Source organism: Eurosta solidaginis, chromosome 4, assembly GCF_040869045.1.
Source record: "Eurosta solidaginis isolate ZX-2024a chromosome 4, ASM4086904v1, whole genome shotgun sequence".
Taxonomy (NCBI): Eukaryota; Metazoa; Arthropoda; class Insecta; order Diptera; family Tephritidae; genus Eurosta; species Eurosta solidaginis.
This window is the reverse complement of record NC_090322.1, coordinates 165,272,975-165,295,659: the sequence shown is the minus strand read 5'-3', so window position 1 is coordinate 165,295,659 and position 22,685 is coordinate 165,272,975. Positions and strand designations below refer to the sequence as shown.

At 30.8% G+C, this 22,685-nt stretch overlaps 1 protein-coding gene across 17 annotated transcripts in view; it reads left to right on the top strand.

Moving 5' to 3' along the window:
* Nucleotides 1-21,654, top strand: part of LOC137250593 (uncharacterized) — an 856,443-nt gene extending 834,789 nt beyond the window's left edge. For all 17 annotated transcript variants that reach the window (XM_067783685.1, XM_067783688.1, XM_067783681.1 and 14 more), the window contains one exon: nt 1,021-21,654. In XM_067783685.1, coding sequence (XP_067639786.1) covers nt 1,021-1,294 — 274 coding nt within the window. In that variant the 3' untranslated portion in view covers nt 1,295-21,654. The remainder of the gene's footprint in view (nt 1-1,020) is intronic.
* The last annotated feature ends 1,031 nt before the right edge of the window (nt 21,655-22,685 follow it).

Here is a 22,685-nt window from a genome sequence, read left to right as displayed (position 1 = left end):
CTAGAATGTGGTACTGAAAATGCCCATATTGCGAGCCACGGTGAAGTCAATCAGCCCCAACCTGTGGGGATATGTTACACTGTGAAGGCTAAATTTTTCGACTATAGAACCAAATACCTCTTCCTTGCCCATCCATGAAGTTGTCCAGCAGGATACATCATGACGGTGGCAGTCATCCTATGTCTTTTTTAGTTTTTCTTGGAAGGAGTCCTTGACGTCCGCATTGTCAATTGGTGTGTAAGCGCATATAATACGGATCGCGGCGAGACGTTCTTCGCTCGAATTCCCTTTGCTCATATGGCCACTGTAGTAGGCGTCGCAAAGCCCTATCTCCCATCTGCCTTGCCTCGTTCGTAGTGCTTCCTGTATGACGGTCATGTCGGCTAATGCCTTGACGAACACATCAACCAAACGAAATTTTAGGCTTAGGTACATGCCCTCAAATCATGGTCTTTAAATCATAGTCCGTTGAATGTTTTTCGTATTCGCCTTATAGAAAGAGTTCTTATCCGAGGCTTCCTATTTTTATGTTTCATTTGAAGGCATTTTATGTGGCAGGTCCCAAGCCCAACGCACAATGCAGGCATATATACAGCAGGAGTCATCTAAGTCCACATAACCCGCAGGGACAAAAGTGTCAATGCAGTTAACATAGAGATTATATTAAAGCGACCAAAACGAGCTTTCTGAATCGAGGTAACTAGAAGGTATTCGTATTACTTACTTACGGCGCTTTGCCGTCCAAAAGGTTTCGGCTGTCCAACAAATCGCGCCACTCGCTCCTTCGTGCCTGCTTTCATAGTCGGGTTCAGACAAGAATACTTTCTGTTCGAAGCATCTTCTTTCAATTGCATAATAGTAATAAGTTTAAAATCAAGGTCTCCCAATATTTTCGAGTAAACGGTGTTACAGTATATTCATATTCATTGTTATTAGTTACCATCCCGCTCACTAAGGAACTGTTTCAATTAGATATGTCTTATAGTTTATATAAGTATATGTTTATTTTCAATTTTTCAGCCCACAAGCCTCCCGTTTCGCTTGTCCATTCTGTGGTAAATGTGTGCGCTCCAAAGAGAATTTAAAATTGCATGTGCGCAAGCATACCGGCGAACGACCATTTGTGTGCCTCTTTTGTGGACGCGCCTTCGGTGGAAAATCGGACCTCACACGACATCTGCGCATACATACCGGGGAAAGGCCGTATCACTGCGAATCTTGTGGCAAATGTTTTGCACGCGCCGATTATTTATCGAAACATTTAACCACGCATATACATAATGCACCACGCTGAGATGAGGTGCGAAGGAGACAACGACTCCTTCGCAGATAATAGAATGAACAACCATCCGAACGTTGGTGGGAGCATAGTTGGTGGTATAATTTTATGGTAACCACTGCCGCAAACGAAAGCTGTGAAATGCAAAATAATACGAAGAATGAGAACGGAACACAGCAATAAATTTAGAATAAGTTTAAAATATATACATAAAAATAGAGAACTCACTTGATAACAAAACAAGATACGAGAAGTAAAACAAGAAAACATACACAGATACACAGAAATACAAAATCGATTGCAGCAAAAGCGTGCAAAAAAATTAACTAATGTATGTAAATAAAATAAATATATAAACGCTGGCACGCTCATAATAACAAAACAGCAACAAATTCCAAAGCCACAATATTTCAGTTTTTGGAAAAATTATTACGCACATTACGTATCTTGGTAGGTCTTCGTGAGCGAAATTTTGCTTTATAGTATGTGTAGAGGAAGAAAAGAGGACATGCTTATCACCACTTAAGGATTCAGGTTATAACACATAATTTTTATTTTTTGTAAGAGTATAAATGTAGATTTTTTACAATATGAAATTTTTTTTCTTTAGAAAGCAATGCTAAATGGATTTGAAAATTTAAGAGATGTTAAATAGCATAGAATTTTATTTAGCTCATAATTTCAATATGCGGGTATTAGCTTTTAAATAAAAATGTAAAAAGTTTAATATTTTTATAATTAGCTAGCTTTAAAAATCTTCGAAAAAGTTTTCTGCGACACAGTGAACATTTTTACAGTTTTGTTATCTCTATACTTGAAATCTAAATATCCTGAACTGTTTTGTAAAATGTCACTTTATTTAAAGAGAAGAGATTAGTTGCACAAGCGGGCAAAAATCAACCCAGATTTCTGCCAATTTTTATACATCGCAAAGACCTGTTGAATCAACCTTGCGGGAATTGCTGATTCCGAATCGATTGTTTCAACAGTGGTATCAACAAAAATGTTCCTCATACGTAAGCTACAGCTCTGTTAACTTAACAGTAATCACTGTCACCCTTAGAATGACAATAAAAACTGTAAAAACTGTAACAGTTTTTGACAACATTAGAATAACAGTAAAGAGATTTCTGTGGCCCCATGATCGTAAGAACAAAGTAGTGACAGTAAGCAGTAAGTTTCTCTTTAAAATTTGCTGATGCTTTTGCATAATATTGACAGTTGTTGTTCTGTTGATTTTATCTATGAAATCAGTTCTTTTAACAGAAAACCCAATAGAATTGATTGAAAGTCAGTAATTTTTAAAGAATATTGTTAACCAGAGACCAACAATCTCTGCTGAAGTGACTAAACAAATTTGTTCTCTTGACAAATAGTCGACAAATTTATTTTAATTCACGAACAACAAACTTCATTTGTCGATTTCGTCTGCGATATTTCTCTCGGTGTTATTTAGGATTATTTTAATAGAGATAAAACTTAGTATCTTGTTTTTGAGATAAACATAAAGATATCCTATACACAATTCCATTTTCTATTTCTGATTTCGGAGTATGCAGCTCTTCAACGATTTCAGGCAACTTTGCTTTTCTCTCAAGATTATTAAGTGCAGAAGGCAACATTGATAAAAACATGTGTTATAAGGTTGAGTACTTGCTTTTTGAAGAAAAGGTAACAATTTGATAAATGGAGTAGAGTGTTTCAACCACATATATCTATACAGCAGGAAAAATTAATACCAAAAAAATGCACAAATGAAAGAAAAAGCGCTTCTCACCAAATACTGGATTTAGATATCGATTCGAGTAAGATTAAATAACTAACTTTGTTCTCTCATATCTAACTTCAGAAGGAGTCCCGATACACGCTAGAGAAACACATAAAATGAGACCCAACCGTGAACTTCTGACTATGCAGTTGAAAGTGTCCCGTAAGAAGATTTTCGAATTAACTGGTGCTAAAAATATGTCGAGCATGCCTTTTGATAAGTACGTTGCAGTTTGATTTCCCTAAGACATCAGATGACATGAGAATAAATAAAATTAAAAATAAATAAGTGTAATGTGTGATAACCTCCGAAGAGATTTTAGGTCGAGCTTCTCTTCCAATTTTCGTCACGCTCCTTTTAATTTTTCCTGCAAATTGGCGGGAGGGGACCTACTTGTTTTATTCCGACTCCGAACGGCATTTCACTGAGAGTCTTTCACGGCAGAAATACACTCGGCGTGCTCTGTCAAACACTGCCGAGGGGCGACCCCACTTATAAATAATAATTTTGATGTTGCTTTGCCCAGTATCTTCGGTGTGGTAGGCCGAGCACTCTACCATCACACCACGGCGGCCGCCTTAGTAGTAATAATCCCGCTCTCAAGTCTATTATGAAAGGCAAATTTTCATACTCCTTAATAGAATATTATAGTGTGAAATTTGCTTTCATCTATATGTCTTACACTTATTCTACAAGAAATACAAAGACTGCCCGGAACATTATTCTTAATAGAGGCTGTATTTTCTTATGCACTTCTAATCTTACATTTTTATAAAATATATACATACATCAAAGCGATGTATTTATAGAAAGTACCCCATTTCTCTCATAAAATAAAATTGGTAGTCAATCAAAACTTCTTCGCTTCTTCGGGCGACTGTTTTCTTCTTTATATGAAAAGTGCTATTTTACAATTCACCACAAATGAGGGAAAAGCACAAAAATTTTCAACCAAAAAATAATTGGAAGCTTGTTTCGCAAAGAAAGCAACAAAGTTAATTTGATAATATAAACGTGTTGAGTTAAATTTTATAATAACAGCTTAATAATTAAGTGAAATCGAGGCAAAGAGACCTTACAAAGCCAAACAGAGGTTTTTGTTTTATTTTTGTTTTTTTTTTTATAATAAATAGTTAAATATTACTTTTTACATACAAGCAACAATAATTTTACACCTCATTTAATTAAGATTATATATTTTTTGTTTTTACAATAGAAGAAAACATCACAGCCAATAGTGTTAATAAGTTATTTAGTTTATGAGGTTAATATGAAAGTCCGAACAATGAGGCAAATCTGCAAGCATTAATGCAGAATGAAAAAAAAATCGTAGAATAATTGTAAACAAGAAAAAGAAGGAACTGCAAGAACTTAGTAACTTTCTAATTCATATAATTATAAAACTCATTGCTATAAACTATGTATTGTATAAAAGCCAAAGGAGTACAATAGCAGAACAGATTGGGTTTCAAAATAAACAACAACAATCAAGAGAAAATATGCAATTAAGAAACAAAATCAAAAAAATAACATTAAAACAAAGTAACAGCCTAAAGAGCAGCTATCATAAAATACAAGTAAAACAACCAAATTAAGTATTAACTGAAAATAGAAAAAAGTTATCTATAGATCGAGGTACTACATATACAATTTTATTACAGCTTCGTTCCCCCTATTTTGTGTTCATCAGGCTATTAGCTACAAACAAGAAAAGTAGCAAATTTTTTTACTAAGTTTTTGTCTAACAAAAATTATTCTTTCATGTGTTCAGTTATTTTTAATAATTAAAAAAAAAAAGAACTAAATTAACATAAATTATATATGTATAAAAACATGTATGATAAAGTAAAAAAGAAAAGTAATATAAAAAATTAGTTGTAATAATTATAAAAACAATTTAAACAAAAAAAATTAAATAATATAAAGCACAATAAACAAAATAGAAAAAAATTAATCAAATAGGATACAAAATTATTTAGCTTATCTTAGCTCCTATCCTAAACTTTATGAAATAAAATTAATTAAATAATATAGACTAAAAAAAAACTATATAAAATACAATAAAATTAAATTAAACAAAATAAAACTAAATTAAGTAAAATAAAATAAGATAAAAAAACAATTAGATAAAATGAAACTTAATAAATTCAAACAAAATACAGTGAAATACTATAAAAACATATACACAAAAATAAAATAAAATTAAACTAAATAAATAAATAAAATAAGCATTAATAAAATAAAATAAAATAAAAGACAATAAAATAAAGAAAAAAATCAGATAAAATAAAGTAAAATATGAAACATAATAAAACAAAATAAAAATGTAAAATAAAATAAAACAAAATAAAATAAATTTAAATAAGAGCGCATAAAATATAATGATATAAAATAAAACAAAAAAAAAATAAAGTAAATAAAACAAATAAATACAATAAAACAAAAAAAAATTTAAATAAAATAAATCAAATTAAATTTAAATAAAATAAAGAATAATAAAATAAAATGTAATGCAATACAAATTTTTGTTATGTCAGATAAAACAACTTCAAAAATTTGAAGCCAAACACAATAGCTAATTCCAACTAACTTAAAATAAGTAAAAAAATTAGCTCGATTAAACCAAATTTAAAAAAAATAAACAATAAAATAAAAATTAATTAAAAAGCCAAATAAAATAAAGCAAATGCAGTGAAAAAGAAAAATATAAAACAAAAAAATAACATTGTGATATAATTGTTAATGTTCAATGCCGGTATATTTGTATTTTAAACAAAAAATTGTTGTACTACACTAACGGTGACCACCTTTACTTTATTTAAAAGGTCGTCTTTCACCAAAAGGTGTTTTATAATTTATTTCAAGAAGTTTTTCTTTATTTGTAAAGCTGTACTTTCAAGAGTTTTAGAACAATTCCCGTCTCGCATAAACCTATTTCTCTGATTCACTAGATTAATATGGGGGTTCCATTGCACCCCTGGTTTCCCAAGAAGACTTTGGTTGAACGAATGTGAATACAAGAAATGGAATGGGCCGCATAGGTCCATAAGATCTAAAAGAAACTACACATCAAATGAATAATAAGCAAATATCTTAAGTTTACCTAAAATTGCCACAATGTCAGAAGATTGTCAGCTATCTGTATTATTTTGAAATTGGTCGTATGAGTGAAAAGTGAATGAAGGACCAAATAAAAATATCTCAGGAAGGATATTGTGACAATTGTTTCGATCTTATCGTGTTAGTCTATTCAAGACATGTAAATGTATGTGAAAATATAAATTTTTAAAGCCGAAGGTGATGAGAAAGATGACACTCACATCAAACAAGGATTTGATGATCGAATCTGTTGAAGCTCTTAGGCCACGCGAAGGAAAATGTCCTCTAATATCGGAACCAGTTATAACAAAAGTTTCCTTGAAAGATATGAAAAAAATCCTTCTTGTGCATTATGAATTTGGAAAAGTTAGGCTTTACTCTAAAGTTGTGGTGAAAACTTTATTGGTTTCATACAATATGCCCCAAAAAGGTAAAATGAAAATAAAGGGTTGAAGCTTTTCTATAGCTTTAAATATATTTTTTAATCTTCTTTGGCGTGCTCCGTGGTGTGATGGGTAGCGTGCTCCGCCTATCACACCGTATGCCCTGGGTTCAACTCCCGGGCAAAGCAACATCAAAATTTTAGAAATAAGATTTTTCAATTAGAAGAAAAGTTTTCTAAGCGGGGTCGCCCCTCGGCAGTGTTTGGCAAGCACTCCGGGTGTATTTCTGCCATGAAAAGCTCTCAGTGAAAACTCATCTGCTTTGCAGATGCCGTTCGGAGTCGGCATAAAACATGTAGGTCCCGTCCGGCCAATTTGTAGGGAAAATCAAGAGGAGCACGACGCAAATTGGAAGAGAAGCTCGGCCTTAGATCTCTTCGGAGGTTATCGCGCCTTACATTTATTTTTTTTTAATCTTCAAGAAAGTTTAATTAAGTAAAAAAATTTAAATGTGTAAACATACCTATTTACTTTTGAATATTTGGATAAAAAAATACTCACCTATAAACAAGACCTCAATGATTGAAAGCTAAAATAGAATAAACCACAAAAACGCCACTGTATGTAGGCTATAAAAATACGTACTAGCAATATTAAAAAAAAATTCTAATTAAATAATATGGCCATCGTATACGGTATTCGCATCTTCAGAATTCGTTTTAATTTAAACATACACTGGCGAAAGAACAAAATGAACCGGAATAGATAAAAAGAAGATAACGAAATAAAATTATCTAAACTAAATAACAAATAAAATTTATAAAGTTAAATAAAATTATTAACATGAGCAATAAGAAATTTTTAATTAAATTTTTTTTTTCACAGCAAACCTTCACTCTCTTGTGTTCATTTATTTGCAAACAAAACAACAATAATTTAAAAGTTAGTTCATATTTTTTGTGAATCAACTATTTACACTTATGGATAAAATAATAGTTATGGTAGGCCTGTTCCCTAGCATTACAAGATTTTGCAAATGAAAATATATTTTGTGTGATAATGTTAATAGTGTCATTTGCTTATACCAAATATATGAAAACCATTATTGTTCCTTTATTTAAAAAACTGTATTATAATAAAAAAATGTTCATTTGGGAAAATAGTAGACGTATGGAACTTTCGAAATCAAAATAAGCAGTTCAGTTGTAAATTCCTTACTCCATGTTTTTTTAATAAGTAGTAGATGTAGGGTTATTTATGCAGACCAGTTAAATAATGATTACTAATGGTAATGATTAGCTGTTCCATTGCTTATTTTCTTTAAACGCCATTTAATGATTACCTGCCATTATTTTCTATTTTTAATGATTACTTTTCAATTAGTTAAAAAAATAATCAAAAAAAAAATCATGATTTTTTCCGATTATTGAAAAAAATCAAAAATAATCAAAAGTAATCAAAAAAGGCCTTTTTGATTACTTTGGTTATTTTTGATTTTTTCGATTATTTTTGATTACTTTTGATTATTTTTCCGCTTTGTTGAAATAAAAGTTCTTGTTTGTTGCATGCACGGAACAATTTCTACATACAAGTACATTTTAGGATGCAATATTAAATCTTAACCGTTTATCGAGGCAAATATATACGTGCAACATATAGGGCGAATGGTATATGGGCGTTGATCTAGACATATTCTCCGGTAAGTATATACACGTGATTAATTTGCTACACTCATTATATAAAATAATAACGATCCTCTATGGATCATCCTTAAGTCAAGCCAATTTTGTTTTTTATACAAAATTAATATATCCACTATTTTGGATTACGTTATGGCTATGCACTGATTGTTTTGTAATCAAAGTTTATCATATTGTTCGCTTTATTTTACTAATATTGGTTTCATATCATCGCCAGTGTGGGGCAATGCTCTCCAACAAAAGATGGGCTGGAAAATTTGGTACAAAATGAACTGTCTAGCTATCTGGGTGATTCATATACTAGCATGGACATTTGGAAACACGAAGTGCGTTGAAAGAAACTGCAAAACTCTTCAACACGCCTTTAACTTCTTCTGCTCCTGTTGAGCGGCTATTTTCCTTTGCAGGAATTATAAATCCTCCACGGCGTCAGTCTTTGTCGGACGTTTCATTCGAAGCTTTAACTTTATTGAAAGCAAATGCAAATTTGTTATAATGACTAAAACAACTTTTAGATAATGAATATACATAAATACCTCTTATTTTACTTTCTTTTATGTTTTGATTTCCATCGAAATATCGTTATTTTTGGCAATGTTAATTTAATTAAACAATTTTTAATTGATGCAAATAATTATTAATTAGATACACATTTCATAACATCATTACTTCCTTGTAAAACATCAACTTGTGCAATTTTTATTTTTACAAAAACACATATATATAAAATTAATAAAAAAGAACATGAAATTACTAAGGCTTACATTTTCCAACTGTACCATTGAGCATGTACATTAGATTGGGACGAAACCTCACTTTTCTGTAATTTCCGTTGTTAATACTAAAAACATGGCTCACTATGCAAAACTTAAGATTTTATAGAAAATATCCTAGACGTAATCATAAGGAAATAAAAAGAAGTTTTAATCTAATGTACATGGACATATGTTAATACATTTATCTGGGATATAACAACTTTTGGTTAGACAACTAATCATGATGATGAATGACAACTAAGAGGGTCACTCCAGTTGGTAGTGAAGCTATCAACCATCAACCTAAGTAGTATTGCTCATACATATTGTTTGCTCATATTATTTTGTCATAAAACCATACGCACCCCCAGGTATTCATCGGACACACTTATAGACACGATAATTTGTAGGTGGGTATGTACATACATATGTACCCATATGTCTAGATAAGCGCTCACGATATACCGGTACAACCTCCAATGTACTTGTATGTACAAAACAATCAGTGCATAGTAGGCCGGGTCGATTTGTGGGGAGGCAAAAAAATCGCCCATTGCTCTGTGAAAATCATATTCTGGGGATCAAAATAAGAAATTTTGCCGAAGGAACCATACCTCTAAAATGAATTCTGATGTCCCCCCTTTGGGTCGTAGGGGCAAATTTTGAAAAATCCCACTTTGAATTGCCTATGTTTTTTCTTTTGGGAGTTTATTTTTCTCTTTAGAAATTTATTTAGTCAGAACATATGTAAATGAAAAAATAAATTTAATTTAGTAATAGAAAAGAAATTTAAAAAAATTATTAGAAATTAGCATTTTTACAACACCCTTTTAAAACCAAGGCATCACTGTGATGCATTTGCATGTCGTAAACATAGTTGTGTGGGTTTTTTATTCAACCGTTTAAAAAAAATGAAGGTATCACTGTGACACAATTGCAGATCGTAAAATTGCTTGTGTTGTTTTTTTAAGCCACCACAAGACACGGCAGGTAGAATTGAAATTGCCCCTACCCAAAAGTTCGACCCAAAGGGGGGGACATCAGAATTCGTTTTAGAGGTATGGTTCCTTCGGCAAAGTTTCTTATTTTGATCCCTAGAATACGATTTTCACAGAGCAATGAGCGATTTTAAATCGACCCGCCCTAGTGTATAGCCATAACGTAATCCAAAATAGTGGATATATTAATTTTGTATACAAAACAAAATTGGCTTGACTTAAGGATGAACTAGAGGCTCGTTATTACTTTATATAATGAGTGTAGCAAATTATGCACGTGTATATACTTACCGGAGAATAATGATGTATATTGGAACGATTTTCCGTCATCCCTTGTCAAATTTGGTTTTGAGACATATGTTTAGATCAACGCTCATATACCATTCGCCCTATATGTTGCATGTATATATTTGCCTCGATAAGCGGTAACGATTTAATATTGCATCCTAAAATGTACTTGTATGTAGAAATTATTCCGTGCATGCAACAAACGAGAATTTTTCTTTCAACAAAGTAGAAAAATAATTAAAAATAATCAAAAAATTCAAAAAAAAAATCAAAAATAATCAAAATATTTTAAATTTATTGTTATTAGATTGTTTATTGTTAAATATCAAAAAAAATGAAAATATTGTCAGTTAATAAAATATCTTTTATAATCTAAGTTTAATAAAATAAATTTCATGTGAATTAAATCTAAAATATTTTTGTAAATAAAATAGTTTTAACCCAGATATGCCGATGGACCTCCTGGTGAAACAATTTCCACAATTTTTTTAATACCGTTCTTTTAACATAAAATATTACAGAAAAAGGCAATCAAGGAATTGCAACAGAATTGTTTTCAAAGCCAACTATGATGCCGGTTTTGTACAGTAGCACAGCGATAGGTTGTTTACGAAATATTTTGAAAATAACAGGTGTACTACATGTAATACGTTCGGCATATCTGGGTTAATTAAACTGTAATGGAAAAAAAAGAGTTAAAATATTCAAAATTACAGTTATATTAAATATATTTTAATTATATACAACCGGTACCTACAATTTTGTATAACTTTGCCTATTCTATTGGGCTTGGAATTGGTTAATTCTTGGCAGGTTTCCAATGGTGTGCTATACGTTCCCATTCCATCATGTTCTGCCAAAATTGCCCCTTGTTTTGAAATGAAAAGGAAGCATTGAATGAAATACAATTTTTTCCATATACATATATGGTATAAGTAAATAAATTTATTAGTAATACTAAAAAAATTGGTTTTCATTTGCGAAATCTTATAATGCTAGAGAATAAAGTGTATCTAAAATAGCAATGAGCTGATTAAAATGGCTATAGCAGATTATATTTATAATACAAATTTTTAGTTTTTAAACAATAATTTCTACAGCAGCAAACAATAAACAAACAAATATATTTTTATCCAAACAAGAAAAAAAAAACAAGAAATAAAAACAATTGTAAAAAATATTAAATAGTAACAATAGCAAAATTTATTTCAATAACAATATAAACAAACATATATACAAATGTTAAAATTAAACAATAGAATTTATATTATTATATATACATACAAGATTTAGTTTTTAAATAGCTTCATTTAAAAATATATATTTTTACACATGAATAACACCACCGGCCCAATAATAAATACGTGTAAATATAATAGTTTTTAATAATATATTTTTAACTTTACTGTTCATTTCTTTACATATAAATATTATGTTATTTTACAATTATATTTAACAATGCAAAAAAATATTTTAAATAACGCAAAATATAGCGTATATACAATAGCATAACCAACGACAACAACAGCAAATAACTGTGATTTTACATTGAAGCAAACAAATAAAATATAATAGCAAATGAAAACATAGCAAAATATTGATAATTACCGTTAGCTAAACAAACAAATAAAAAGAGTTATACATATAAACAAAGTAATAAACCCAACATAAATGCAATAGAAAATTTAATTTTTTTTTTATTTTTATTTTTTATTCATATATATCTGTATATCAGTAGTTTTAAAGTTATGTTTTTTACCGATTGTAATAATAACAATTATACATGTACCTATGTACATGGATTTATTTTCTTAATTCGTAACTATTTGTTGTGAGCACAAATACAAATACAACCAGGACAAAAACAACAAAGTTTACTTAAGTATAAAACAGTAAATAAACAAACAAATCAAAACTACGTACTGCAAAAAACATAAATATAAAAACATTTAAGAAAACAACTACAAACAAAGTAAATGCAAAAGGTGTATAACAAAACACAAAACCGAAAACATCGAATTACAACTAAATAGTAGTTTCATAGAAATGAATAAAATTTAAATAATAAAAGCAACAAATAGGCAAAAAAAAGTACATTAGAACATAGAAACATAAAACAGCAAATACTTATTTTTAACAAAAACTAAGTAAATTGCAAAACATGCACAATTATTTGAAACATTTAACTATGGACACAAAATTTTAAGATGTATTTCACAAATATATTGGTGTTTAAAAACTAACAGTAATAATAAAGAGAATAGCGAAATGAATAAAAGATGTATACAAATAAAATTAAATATAAAATAGAAAGCATAGTGGAGATCTGAAGATGATAGAAAAAGTACCAACAAACCGACACAATGCATTACTAAACGTTAAACTTTGATAACTGTTTAGACCGTAAAGAACTCATTAGTCATCTGATTATTTTACATAGGTAAGACGTGGTAAAATCCGTGCATGCGCCGAGGTCTTAAAGGAAACTCATGGAGTTGTAGATGACACTTCAGGGTAGAGACCTTATTTTATATAACTTTTCAAATAAAGTCCTAAAAATAGATTTTTAGAACCTTTTTTTTTAATTACTATTTGGGGGTCTTTACCATTTTGAATTTCTTCAGAATATTATACAACTTAGATCATTTCAACATTTGTATCTATGCAAACTTTTTGTATTATTTGCATATTCAGTTCGTAAGCGCCAAGGATCGGTGTAGCAGTAGGCAAAAATGCTCTGGCACACATAATCAGCCCAATTCTAAACAAAACTTCCTTGAGTTTTTTCACTTCTCCCTTTCCTCTTATTCTGAACAATGTTCGAAAAAGCGGAAACCGGTTATGAGAGAAAAGTAGGTATTATGAATGTGAGTGAGAGGGAGATTTGTCTGCTATTTCTTAGGAGTTTTTTCAGTTGTTAAATTAACGGGAATGCATCAAAATAGTTAAAGTAAATTGGTTCTTTTAAGAAAGAACACTTATTTGTAGAAATTTGTGCTAAAATATGTACATTCTACCACAAAATTCTTTATTTTAAGTCGAAAAGTATATCATAAGCAACGGAAGAGCTCTTGGTATATTTGATGCAGCCATCCATAAATTGCGCAAGGATTTTTTTAAGAATGCTTAAATAGATTTTGGCATATGACGAAAGACGAGTTCAACTCGACTTGGCTGTCAGAAAATTTCTTTGCTGAATGGAAACAGGCAACTGCAGCGGATTTTTGTTACCCCGCCGTCTTCTTCTTATGCTCCTCTGTTGATGTTGCTGTGGCTCCAGTTCATTACTCATTTCAGTGAATACCATATGAAATGCAAAACTTTTAAATTTGTTAAACAAAAAGTAATGCGCAACGAAATTTCAATTGCAAAACAGCTCACTTCGAAAATTCGAAATTTCTATTGGGCTGAATTTTTATCAAATATTAGTTATATGCAAAGCTACTGGATTTGGATCACGTAAACTTTTTGTATACTTGTCCAATAATTTTGGTTTGAATAAAAGATTTTGCTCGTTTCGCTGACAGTATCATCAGGAGCGACTCCTTTAATTTTATACACTGAGGACATGTTTGAGGCTAATGCTCTGTAGTTTGTTCTACTTGAGACGAAGTCTAATTCCATAATGCTGTTGTATTCATGATTCTTCTACGTCATGCGGCTTGAAGCCTAATTGCCGCACGGGATGTCATAATTTTTCCTTACTTAAAAATTAATTCAGAATTGTATTTGGTGTTGGGAGAAGGGCCCCGCATATTTAAACCGGCGCCAGTCACTTCACCGCTTTAATATTTTTGACCGTGGAGGCAGTGCCTGGTCCTGTTCGTTTAACTAGAATTACATGGGACCTATATATGATACAGCAAATACACCACTCTTGGAGTGACCCTCCTCGGCGGCAGTACAATAGTGAACAGCCAGGGTCACCAGTCAAATTACTGTTCGAATACTTTAGGCATTTGCTCAATACTTTTATTAAAACATTTTCGAAATGACTGTAATATTGTATTATTTACATATTTCAAAACATTTGCTTAACTGAATGCTCGTTTTTAAACGGTTTTATTTAGCTTGACTTGAAAGGCCGGGCGAACAGAATTTTGTAATTGAAATTTAAGTAACTTTCCGATAAGCTACAAGCTTGAAAGTTGGAATATAGTTCAGAACCCGATGACAAGATGGCGCATGCATCGAAATATTTCAAAAAATCGTATTTGTAGTCCGATTTGGTTCATATTTGGAACACATACTACATATATGAATAGAAAGCGACCTATGAAAAAATCGCCGCTAGGTGGCGCAAGGATCGAGATATTCAAAAAAATCGTATTTGTAGTCCGATTTGGCTAATTTTTGGAACACATAATACATACATGAATAGAAAGAGGCCTATGAAAAAATCGCTGCTAGGTGGCGCAAGCATCAAGATATTCAAAAAAATCGTATTTGTGGTCCGATTTGGACCATATTTGGAACACATAATACAGACAAATAAAAATGTGAGGCGTAGCATAACCTTATTAAAGTTCAGTTGGTCTTGCTTATGACTATCAATAGAAATTTGACGCGTCCAACGCTTTATTTATTTGTCTGATCAACGCCCTAGATTAATGAGGAGTGTGATGACTAGTACCTAGGACTACCTAATTATTTTCTAGCTTTTAGTATATTATTACTTCATGTAAGTGTTGCTTTCAATAAAACCACTTAACTTAAAAAATTTTTTTTAGTTATTTTATTTTTTTCTAATAAATAAATTCTGAAAATGAAAGAGGCAATTCTCTGACCATTCGCGATAGCCGTTATTAGGCAGTTGTGGTAATAGAGGAATGAAATGATTATTCACTTGTAAGAATTCACAATGCTTCTTACATTTCAAAAACTCAATCATCGCATTAAAGTTAAGTCACATTAATTAAAGACTTCGTAGATAGCGCCGTCGGCCTCACGTTCATTTTTTTTTTTTAAACTATATGCTGAGGGTCAAGTTATTCTTTGAATAAGTGAAGGTTACTCTCGGAAATCTTGGTTCGAAAGATATAAGTTAAGAATTTAATTAAAATCTCCGGTTATAATGAAACTTATTTTTATTTATTTACTTTTTTTTATTATATTTATATATAATTTTAAGGGTATTGTAACGAATTTACTGCAATTCTCCTTATTTGAAACTCTTCTACTAACGTTCGAATCACTAAACTGTTGAATAAATAACTCCACTATTCAATAATGCAAAATGATCTTTATTAAAGTTCTTCACAATAACACTACTATTGCTCGCCAGATGCGTCTTAAATCAAAACTGATTGTCGCGCTCTACTGTTGCGGCCTTTTATACTCTGTGATTTCTCGTTTGCATACTTCTAGGCTCTTCCAGAATTTACTTAGCTATATAATTATAACTACAGATGCACGTGTATAGCTCTCATATGCGTGCGTATTTGTGACCGACACTTCCCCAATTATAATTGCGTACTTTTGGGAGCATCTCAGATAAGATATCTGCTAGTGTTTGTGCGTTGCTTCTCTGCTGCGTGTACGTACATATGTGTAGACATAATGATTGAATTATTGATGTGCATACAATTCACTGCTTAGCATCGGCTTAGAGATGATAGTAGAGTGAAGTGTTGGCCTCGGTCTGCTGTGGGCAACTGGAAACCCTTCGCTTGTTTTTATCCAGCAGTGAGAAGAGCACATAACGTTTAGTACTGTAAAGTGTCTGTCTGTTTCATATCTAAGGCACGGTTTCTCAGTGCGTATTTTGCCGAGGTTTAAAGCTAACCAAACTCCGTTGCCACTTCATCTGGTTAAGATACATATGTATAACTTGGCTATCTAACTTCAAGCTTGCAGTGAAAAACTGTACATAAGTAACAAGAAATAATAGAAATAAAGCGGTATTCACAACTGGTTCGTTAGTTCGTTACACAGTTGTTGGTAATTTTTTTTGTGCATTTTATTTTTAAGTATAAAATGTCATTCGATAATTTCATTAAAACAAAGCAACCAATTAATAAATAACTGTATACTAACAACTAACGAGTTAACGAGCCAGCTGTGAAGTGCGCTAATAAAATATGTCCGTACCATTTACATATAAGAAAAAAGCACAAACAAATAAAAAACAGGCATCTAAGTAAATTAAAACTAAATTAAAAAACATTCATGCAGCGTGAAAATGTGGAAGAAAGCGATTAGAAAATGATGGATAGAAGGAAATCTTTCACTGTGCCAAATTGTAAGAGTACCTCATTAATTTAATATGAAAACAAAAAAGCACAGGAAGCAAATGTATGCATAAAAAAAGAATCATAAACGAAAGTGGGTGCAGACAAACACAAAATAATAATTTCGTAATAAAATGCAAAGATTATAACAGAAGGAAAACAACAACACAAAAATAATTCAGGAGTTCAGGTAAAAAAGTAGATTCTCTATTTTTTTTTAAGTAGGTTTTTATATTACTTTTTTATTTGCTCTCACTAGCTTTTATTTTAATAATCTCAATTTAATGATTAGTTTTAACTATGGTTATTTTAAATGTTTAAGTTTGAGTATAAGCTTATACAATTATTAAATATGTATACGGTTTTTTTATTTTAAAATTTTTTTATCGGGTGCTGCCAAGATATTAGATGGCTTCTTCGGCATCGTATACATCGTACAATGCAACTATTTTAAGATGCTGATGAACTTTTACACACAGTTAATGAAAAAATAAAAAAACTTGATTTTGGTGATTATTTTAAAATTCAAAACAAAAAATTATACAACTAAAGGCAAGCGACATATATTTCAAGATTAACCAGATTTTAGGACCAAATCACATTTCAAATGATTCAATATACTTATGTATCAAACGCTAAACAGGCGCTGCTTTGATCCGAGCGAGCTTGCTAAGTCGAAATTAACTTTCTATCATTATTTTTTTACGCCGGGATCTATGTTTTAAACAATATTTTATTTTTACTTTTTTATTGAATACCTGTTTGAAAAACTGTCTTATTAAATTTTTTTTTAATTTTTGTCAGTGTCGGTATTACCTAAAGTTGGGCACGGTTTTAGAGTGCAAGTTTAAACTCCGGTTAAAGTTAAGAAGAGTTTAAACCGGCTCTCCTGTCGTTTTAACTGAGCTGACTAGTAAAATTTTATATTTTCGAGCAAAGTAACTAAACTTTAAATGTAGTTTAAACTAGCATATCGAGTTCTTAAGTTAAAATTACTGAAGGCATTTTAGCTATTGGGTTAGTTTTTAAGTAGGTTATAAAATATATACAGTGTTTACAAAAATATAAATATTGTTTTAAAAGAAAAGATATTTTTAAGAAATATGTAAGTATTTTTAATAGAAATATTTTATTGCAAAACAATATCTTCAGGAATTTATTTTTTTCGTATATATTAACGAAATAAGGAAATCTCAGATTTTCATTAGAAACACCTTCAAACAAAAGGACTCTCGCACTTTCCAAGAAATAGGTCATATATCTAACTTGTTTCTCTTACTTTCAAATAATAATTCTTAATTTTACGAGTATGTTCAATCTAGATTTTTTGTTTTTTTTTTTTTTTTATTCTACATAAAGTGTTCAATGTCCGTATTGTGATATAATAATTTAAATATTTAAAAACTAGTTTATAAAAACAACTTTTCATACTTTTGCTTGAATTCAATATAAGAAACATATTCGTAGGCATAGTGATGATCCTTTGTAAGTACTTCTCTTTCTCTTTTTGTAAGTACCAAATTTCACCCCTCAAGATAAAATTTTTTTTTTAAATATTTAAAAGCTCAAACGATCAAACCAAAAAAATATTTTATTAAATTTGGCCCTTCCCTTATGCAATGATCGTTTCTTATACAATGCATTAGTGGTGGTGAAATATCGATTGTTGCAAATTATATTTGGATGTGTCAGGTGGATGCGAATATAGAAAACAATATGTTCACTCCAAGCGTGAGCATCGGTTTATATATGTTATATTAAATTTTTGATTTAAAGAAGTCCATATTTAGCCAAAGAGCTATATTTCAGCACATTTAAGTCCAGATTATGAAGAAACTAGGTGTATCTAAAGATTTCAAAAATTTTTATTCCACGGATAAAACTACCTCCGAACCATTTGTTATTCCATTGACTAGGATTTTTAAATAATCTAGTATGTTTATCAAAATACGTATCATCGATCCTCTTGACCATATGCGAAATCTTGATATGCAAGCTTTTCCGATCTACGCTATTTTTGCGAAAAAAAATACCAGAAATTTTTCTGCGCAATGAAGTCCATATGCAATACCATCGACGCTGTCGATAAACACAACGAGTTCTATAATTTCTCTTTAACTTGGGTGTATAGCATAATCCCGAAATACGCACCAATCACGGCTAAATCGCGACTATCTAAAATCCACGCACTACCAAAACCCGACATCTATAGTTCAGGCACAACCATGCTACCTATTTATTGCCTTAGCTAGATTTTGTACGTTATTACATATGCTCTCTGTTGAATTACTGAAAAAATACAATAAACCCGCGCAGTAACGTAGTAAGACGTAACTTTATTTTCTAACAATAGTAGTAAAATATTACAAATAAAAAAAAATAAATAAATGTAAGGCGCGATAACCTCCGAAGAGATCTAAGGCCGAGCTTCTCTTCCAATTTGCGTCGTGCTCCTCTTGATTTTTCCCTACAAATTGGCCGGACGGGACCTACATGTTTTATGCCGACTCCGAACGGCATCTGCAAGGCAGATGAGTTTTCACTGAGGGCTTTTCATGGCAGAAATACAATCGGAGCGCTTGCCAGACACTGCCGAAGGGCCAACCCCGCTTAGAAAAATTTTCTTCTAATTGAAAAATCTTATTTCTAAAATTTTGATGTTGCTTTGCCCGGGAGTTGAACCCAGGGCATACGGTGTGATAGGCGGAGCACGCTACCATCACACCACGGTGGTAATATCTCTACAAGTTCATTTTATTTTGATTGCTCTCGGTTTCATGTGCCCCGCTTTTTTTCGAGCAAGAGTTTCTTCAAAGTCATCTTTTAAATCTTTGGATTATCGACTTGTCACTCGTTTCTACTTACCCACGCATTCATTATCACTTCGGCTTGGCACGTAATAAATATTATTAAAAATTTCAAGGGTTCTTAATTATTCCTTGCCTTCTATTATCGTTCTAATCACTGAACTACCACAATCAAAGTAGTAAACACTTTTCCAGACTGCACTGCTTTTATGCTTTCACGTGCTGCGTTCGCCTATTTCTCTCAGGGTTTAAAATTTTTGCGAACAGCCTTCTCAGTTAGTTGCTTATTTAGTTCTCCCAAATCTCTACATCTTATATTCACTGTCATCTATGGATATATGTGAGTACTGTCAACTGAGAGCACAGTTGCTGTGTACGTGTGTGTATAATGCCGTATAGGCTGCTTGCTGTCTCATCTGCTGACATTGCTGCTTTGGTTATGCATGATATATGTACATATATACTACCGGCATAGTGGTGTGTCAAGTTGCTAAGATTTGCCACAATATTGATGGTGCCAACGATAATTTGTCACCACTGGAATGCATAAAAAAAAACCGGTCGCACTGGCAATTTAATGATTTTACCTCACAAAATAGATCATCGCGATCGTTAAACATTAGTTAGTTCATAGAAGTAAAAGTAATCCCATAAATTAAAAACAGCTTTCGGTGCTTCCTTATAGATACCTAAAGCATTTTAAGTAATTAAATTTCGATATACATATATATATATATATAAAAATTATTGAAAATCCTTCAAGATTTAATTTCTACATACACGATCACCTATACACCTATGACTGTCGCAGTGAAAAAACGATTAACAAACTATTAGTAACTAGCCTTATACCTCGTAATGACTACTCATTGACTAATCCGTTTCTCGTTTTTGCTCAAATTAAATTCAATTACAAAATCCAACTACACTGCCAACTTTAAGCGTTACAAACATATCTACCTTTTTTACGTAAATCAATTATTTTTGTCATTATATATGTACATACATACAAACAAGTATAGTTTAAAACAGTTATATTTTGCGAAGGCAGCTACATATAATTTTTTTACAGTAACAAGTATTCCCAAAAAAAACAAAGAAAATTGCCAAAATACAAAATAAAAACCAAACTGACCTTTTTACCCACTTACCTTTTTTTAAATAGTTTATTCAATTGTATTAGCGCACATCACAGTGTTTTGTTATTTAATTCAACAATAATTTAAAAATTTATAGACGCATACAGCAATTAGCAAAAGCATACATATACACTTAAAACACACGTACCCTCTTTATTATTATTATTATTATTATTTTTTTTTTTTTCAGTTTAAGAAATTTAATTAATTAGCAGAAAATCCAAAATTATCTTATTAGAATTATAAATTAGTTGATAGTTAAATATTTTATGCTGTGAAAATTGTGAAGCAACAAATAAGCAAATTAAAACTAGTGTGTAAAGTAAAAGCATAACGAAGCAAGTTGAAATAATTTTTTTTTTTTTTTGCCGTTTATTTACAAGAATTATGTATTTTTTTATAAATTAGCTGGAATTATACATATATTATATACATATATTAATACATATAATACTATTTTTTAAATTTATTACATACATATAATTTAATGTTTTTATTTTATATATACATTATAATAAAGTTTTATTCTACGCACATTTTGTTGTTTTATTTATGTGATTATTTTGAATGGTTTGTATTTTTTTTCTGTTTTTCTTTATCTATTTCCAAATCCACCAAACGTTTGACTCTATGAAGAAAAAATCAATTTTTTTTAAATATGAATTCACAGAAAAGAATGTTTTTTAGAATCCTTGCAAAACAATTTGGAGTTAATTTATACCAGCTTTTCGAGATTTTATGCACCCAAAACCTAAAGCCAAAATATCCAAAATATATATATAAATATAAGTGGCATTTTACATTTATTTAAACACTTATTCACCAATTATCGTGTTGGGTGTTGAGACATATATGTTTGAGTTATATTTGTGTTAGTTTTTATCGGTATCCGAAAACCAGTTTTGGAGATATCGGTGGAGATGAAAAACCGGTTAAACGTCAAATATTTTTGTGTCTACGATATACCACAGATTTGTGATCTTTCAAATAAAATGTTGGCCAGTGTAACTATAGATGGTGCAAACTTAGACCTAGTTTATATATAACGAGATTTTCGTACTTAATGCCTAATCGTTAATTATGTAACAATATCTCCCATATAAATGTTTCCCTTCGATAATCGGTTAGATAATATGAACACATTTTAGAGATGCGAGGCTTTTCGTAGAAAACGTTCAACTTCGAGAGCTTAATCTCTAATTTAAAGCGCAAAATAAAAGAGAAACATGATAGTTTGACAGAAAATAATCTAGTATTCCGATGGAACATATATAAACCCGTATATTAAATATTGACGATTTATTGTAGATTAATGCATGTGCAAACGTGGTTTTAGTCTTTAAGATTATGTTGATTCTTAATATTTGTACATATGTATGCTGGGTTAGTAATTTAAATTGCATGTGTAAGAGTATTTTGAAACAAAGATTACCACATTCGCGGTTATGCTTGGCAGCATGCCAATATTTCGAAAATATTATTTAATAACTTCATATTCATATGTTAAAAAGTTCTTTATCAAATCAGCCAAACTACTTTTTACTTCTTATTGCCTTTCTTTCATTCCGCCTTCAGTTAGGGGAGTAAGCCACGTTCAAACAGTATTTCAGAAAAAAAGCCATTTCCAAAACTTCTAAAAGACTCTCGGAAAATAGTAAAGAAGTTTTAAAAAAACCCAAATGTGGACCACTAAGTCGTCGAATATCCAAAATTAAAAAAAAAACGTTTAATTCAGATCTTTTCAACTTCAGGAATACTAGCAATATTTCACATCGCTAGGTCTCTCTGAAGCTATTACTTACTATTGCCCAGAGGTTTAAAAAAATCTGAGTAGACTTTCACTGCTCTTTTTTGTGGGAGATATGTTAATGTAATATAATATGCAATAAAATGCAATATTTAAATACCTGCAGCCAATTTCACAAGCTCCAAACTAGCGCAGAACTACTGCATTAAGAGACGGCACTTGTTTTCATTCTGTTCCATCGTAGTGCTTCACTAACACTTTTAACATTGCAATATCCTTTGAAGTGGCAATACTTTTCCCCTTTGCAGAACTTTTGAAATTGTTCTAAACTGGTTCAGTCTTAATTTTTGAAATGGCCGCAGTCTTTGATTAATTAATTTATAGACATAGGCGCATAATCATAGTCAAAATAAAATAGATTTTAAATTTAGTTGCAGCTTTTTGACATAGTTTTCTATGAGCTATCTGTCAAAAAAGCTGAAACTAAATTTA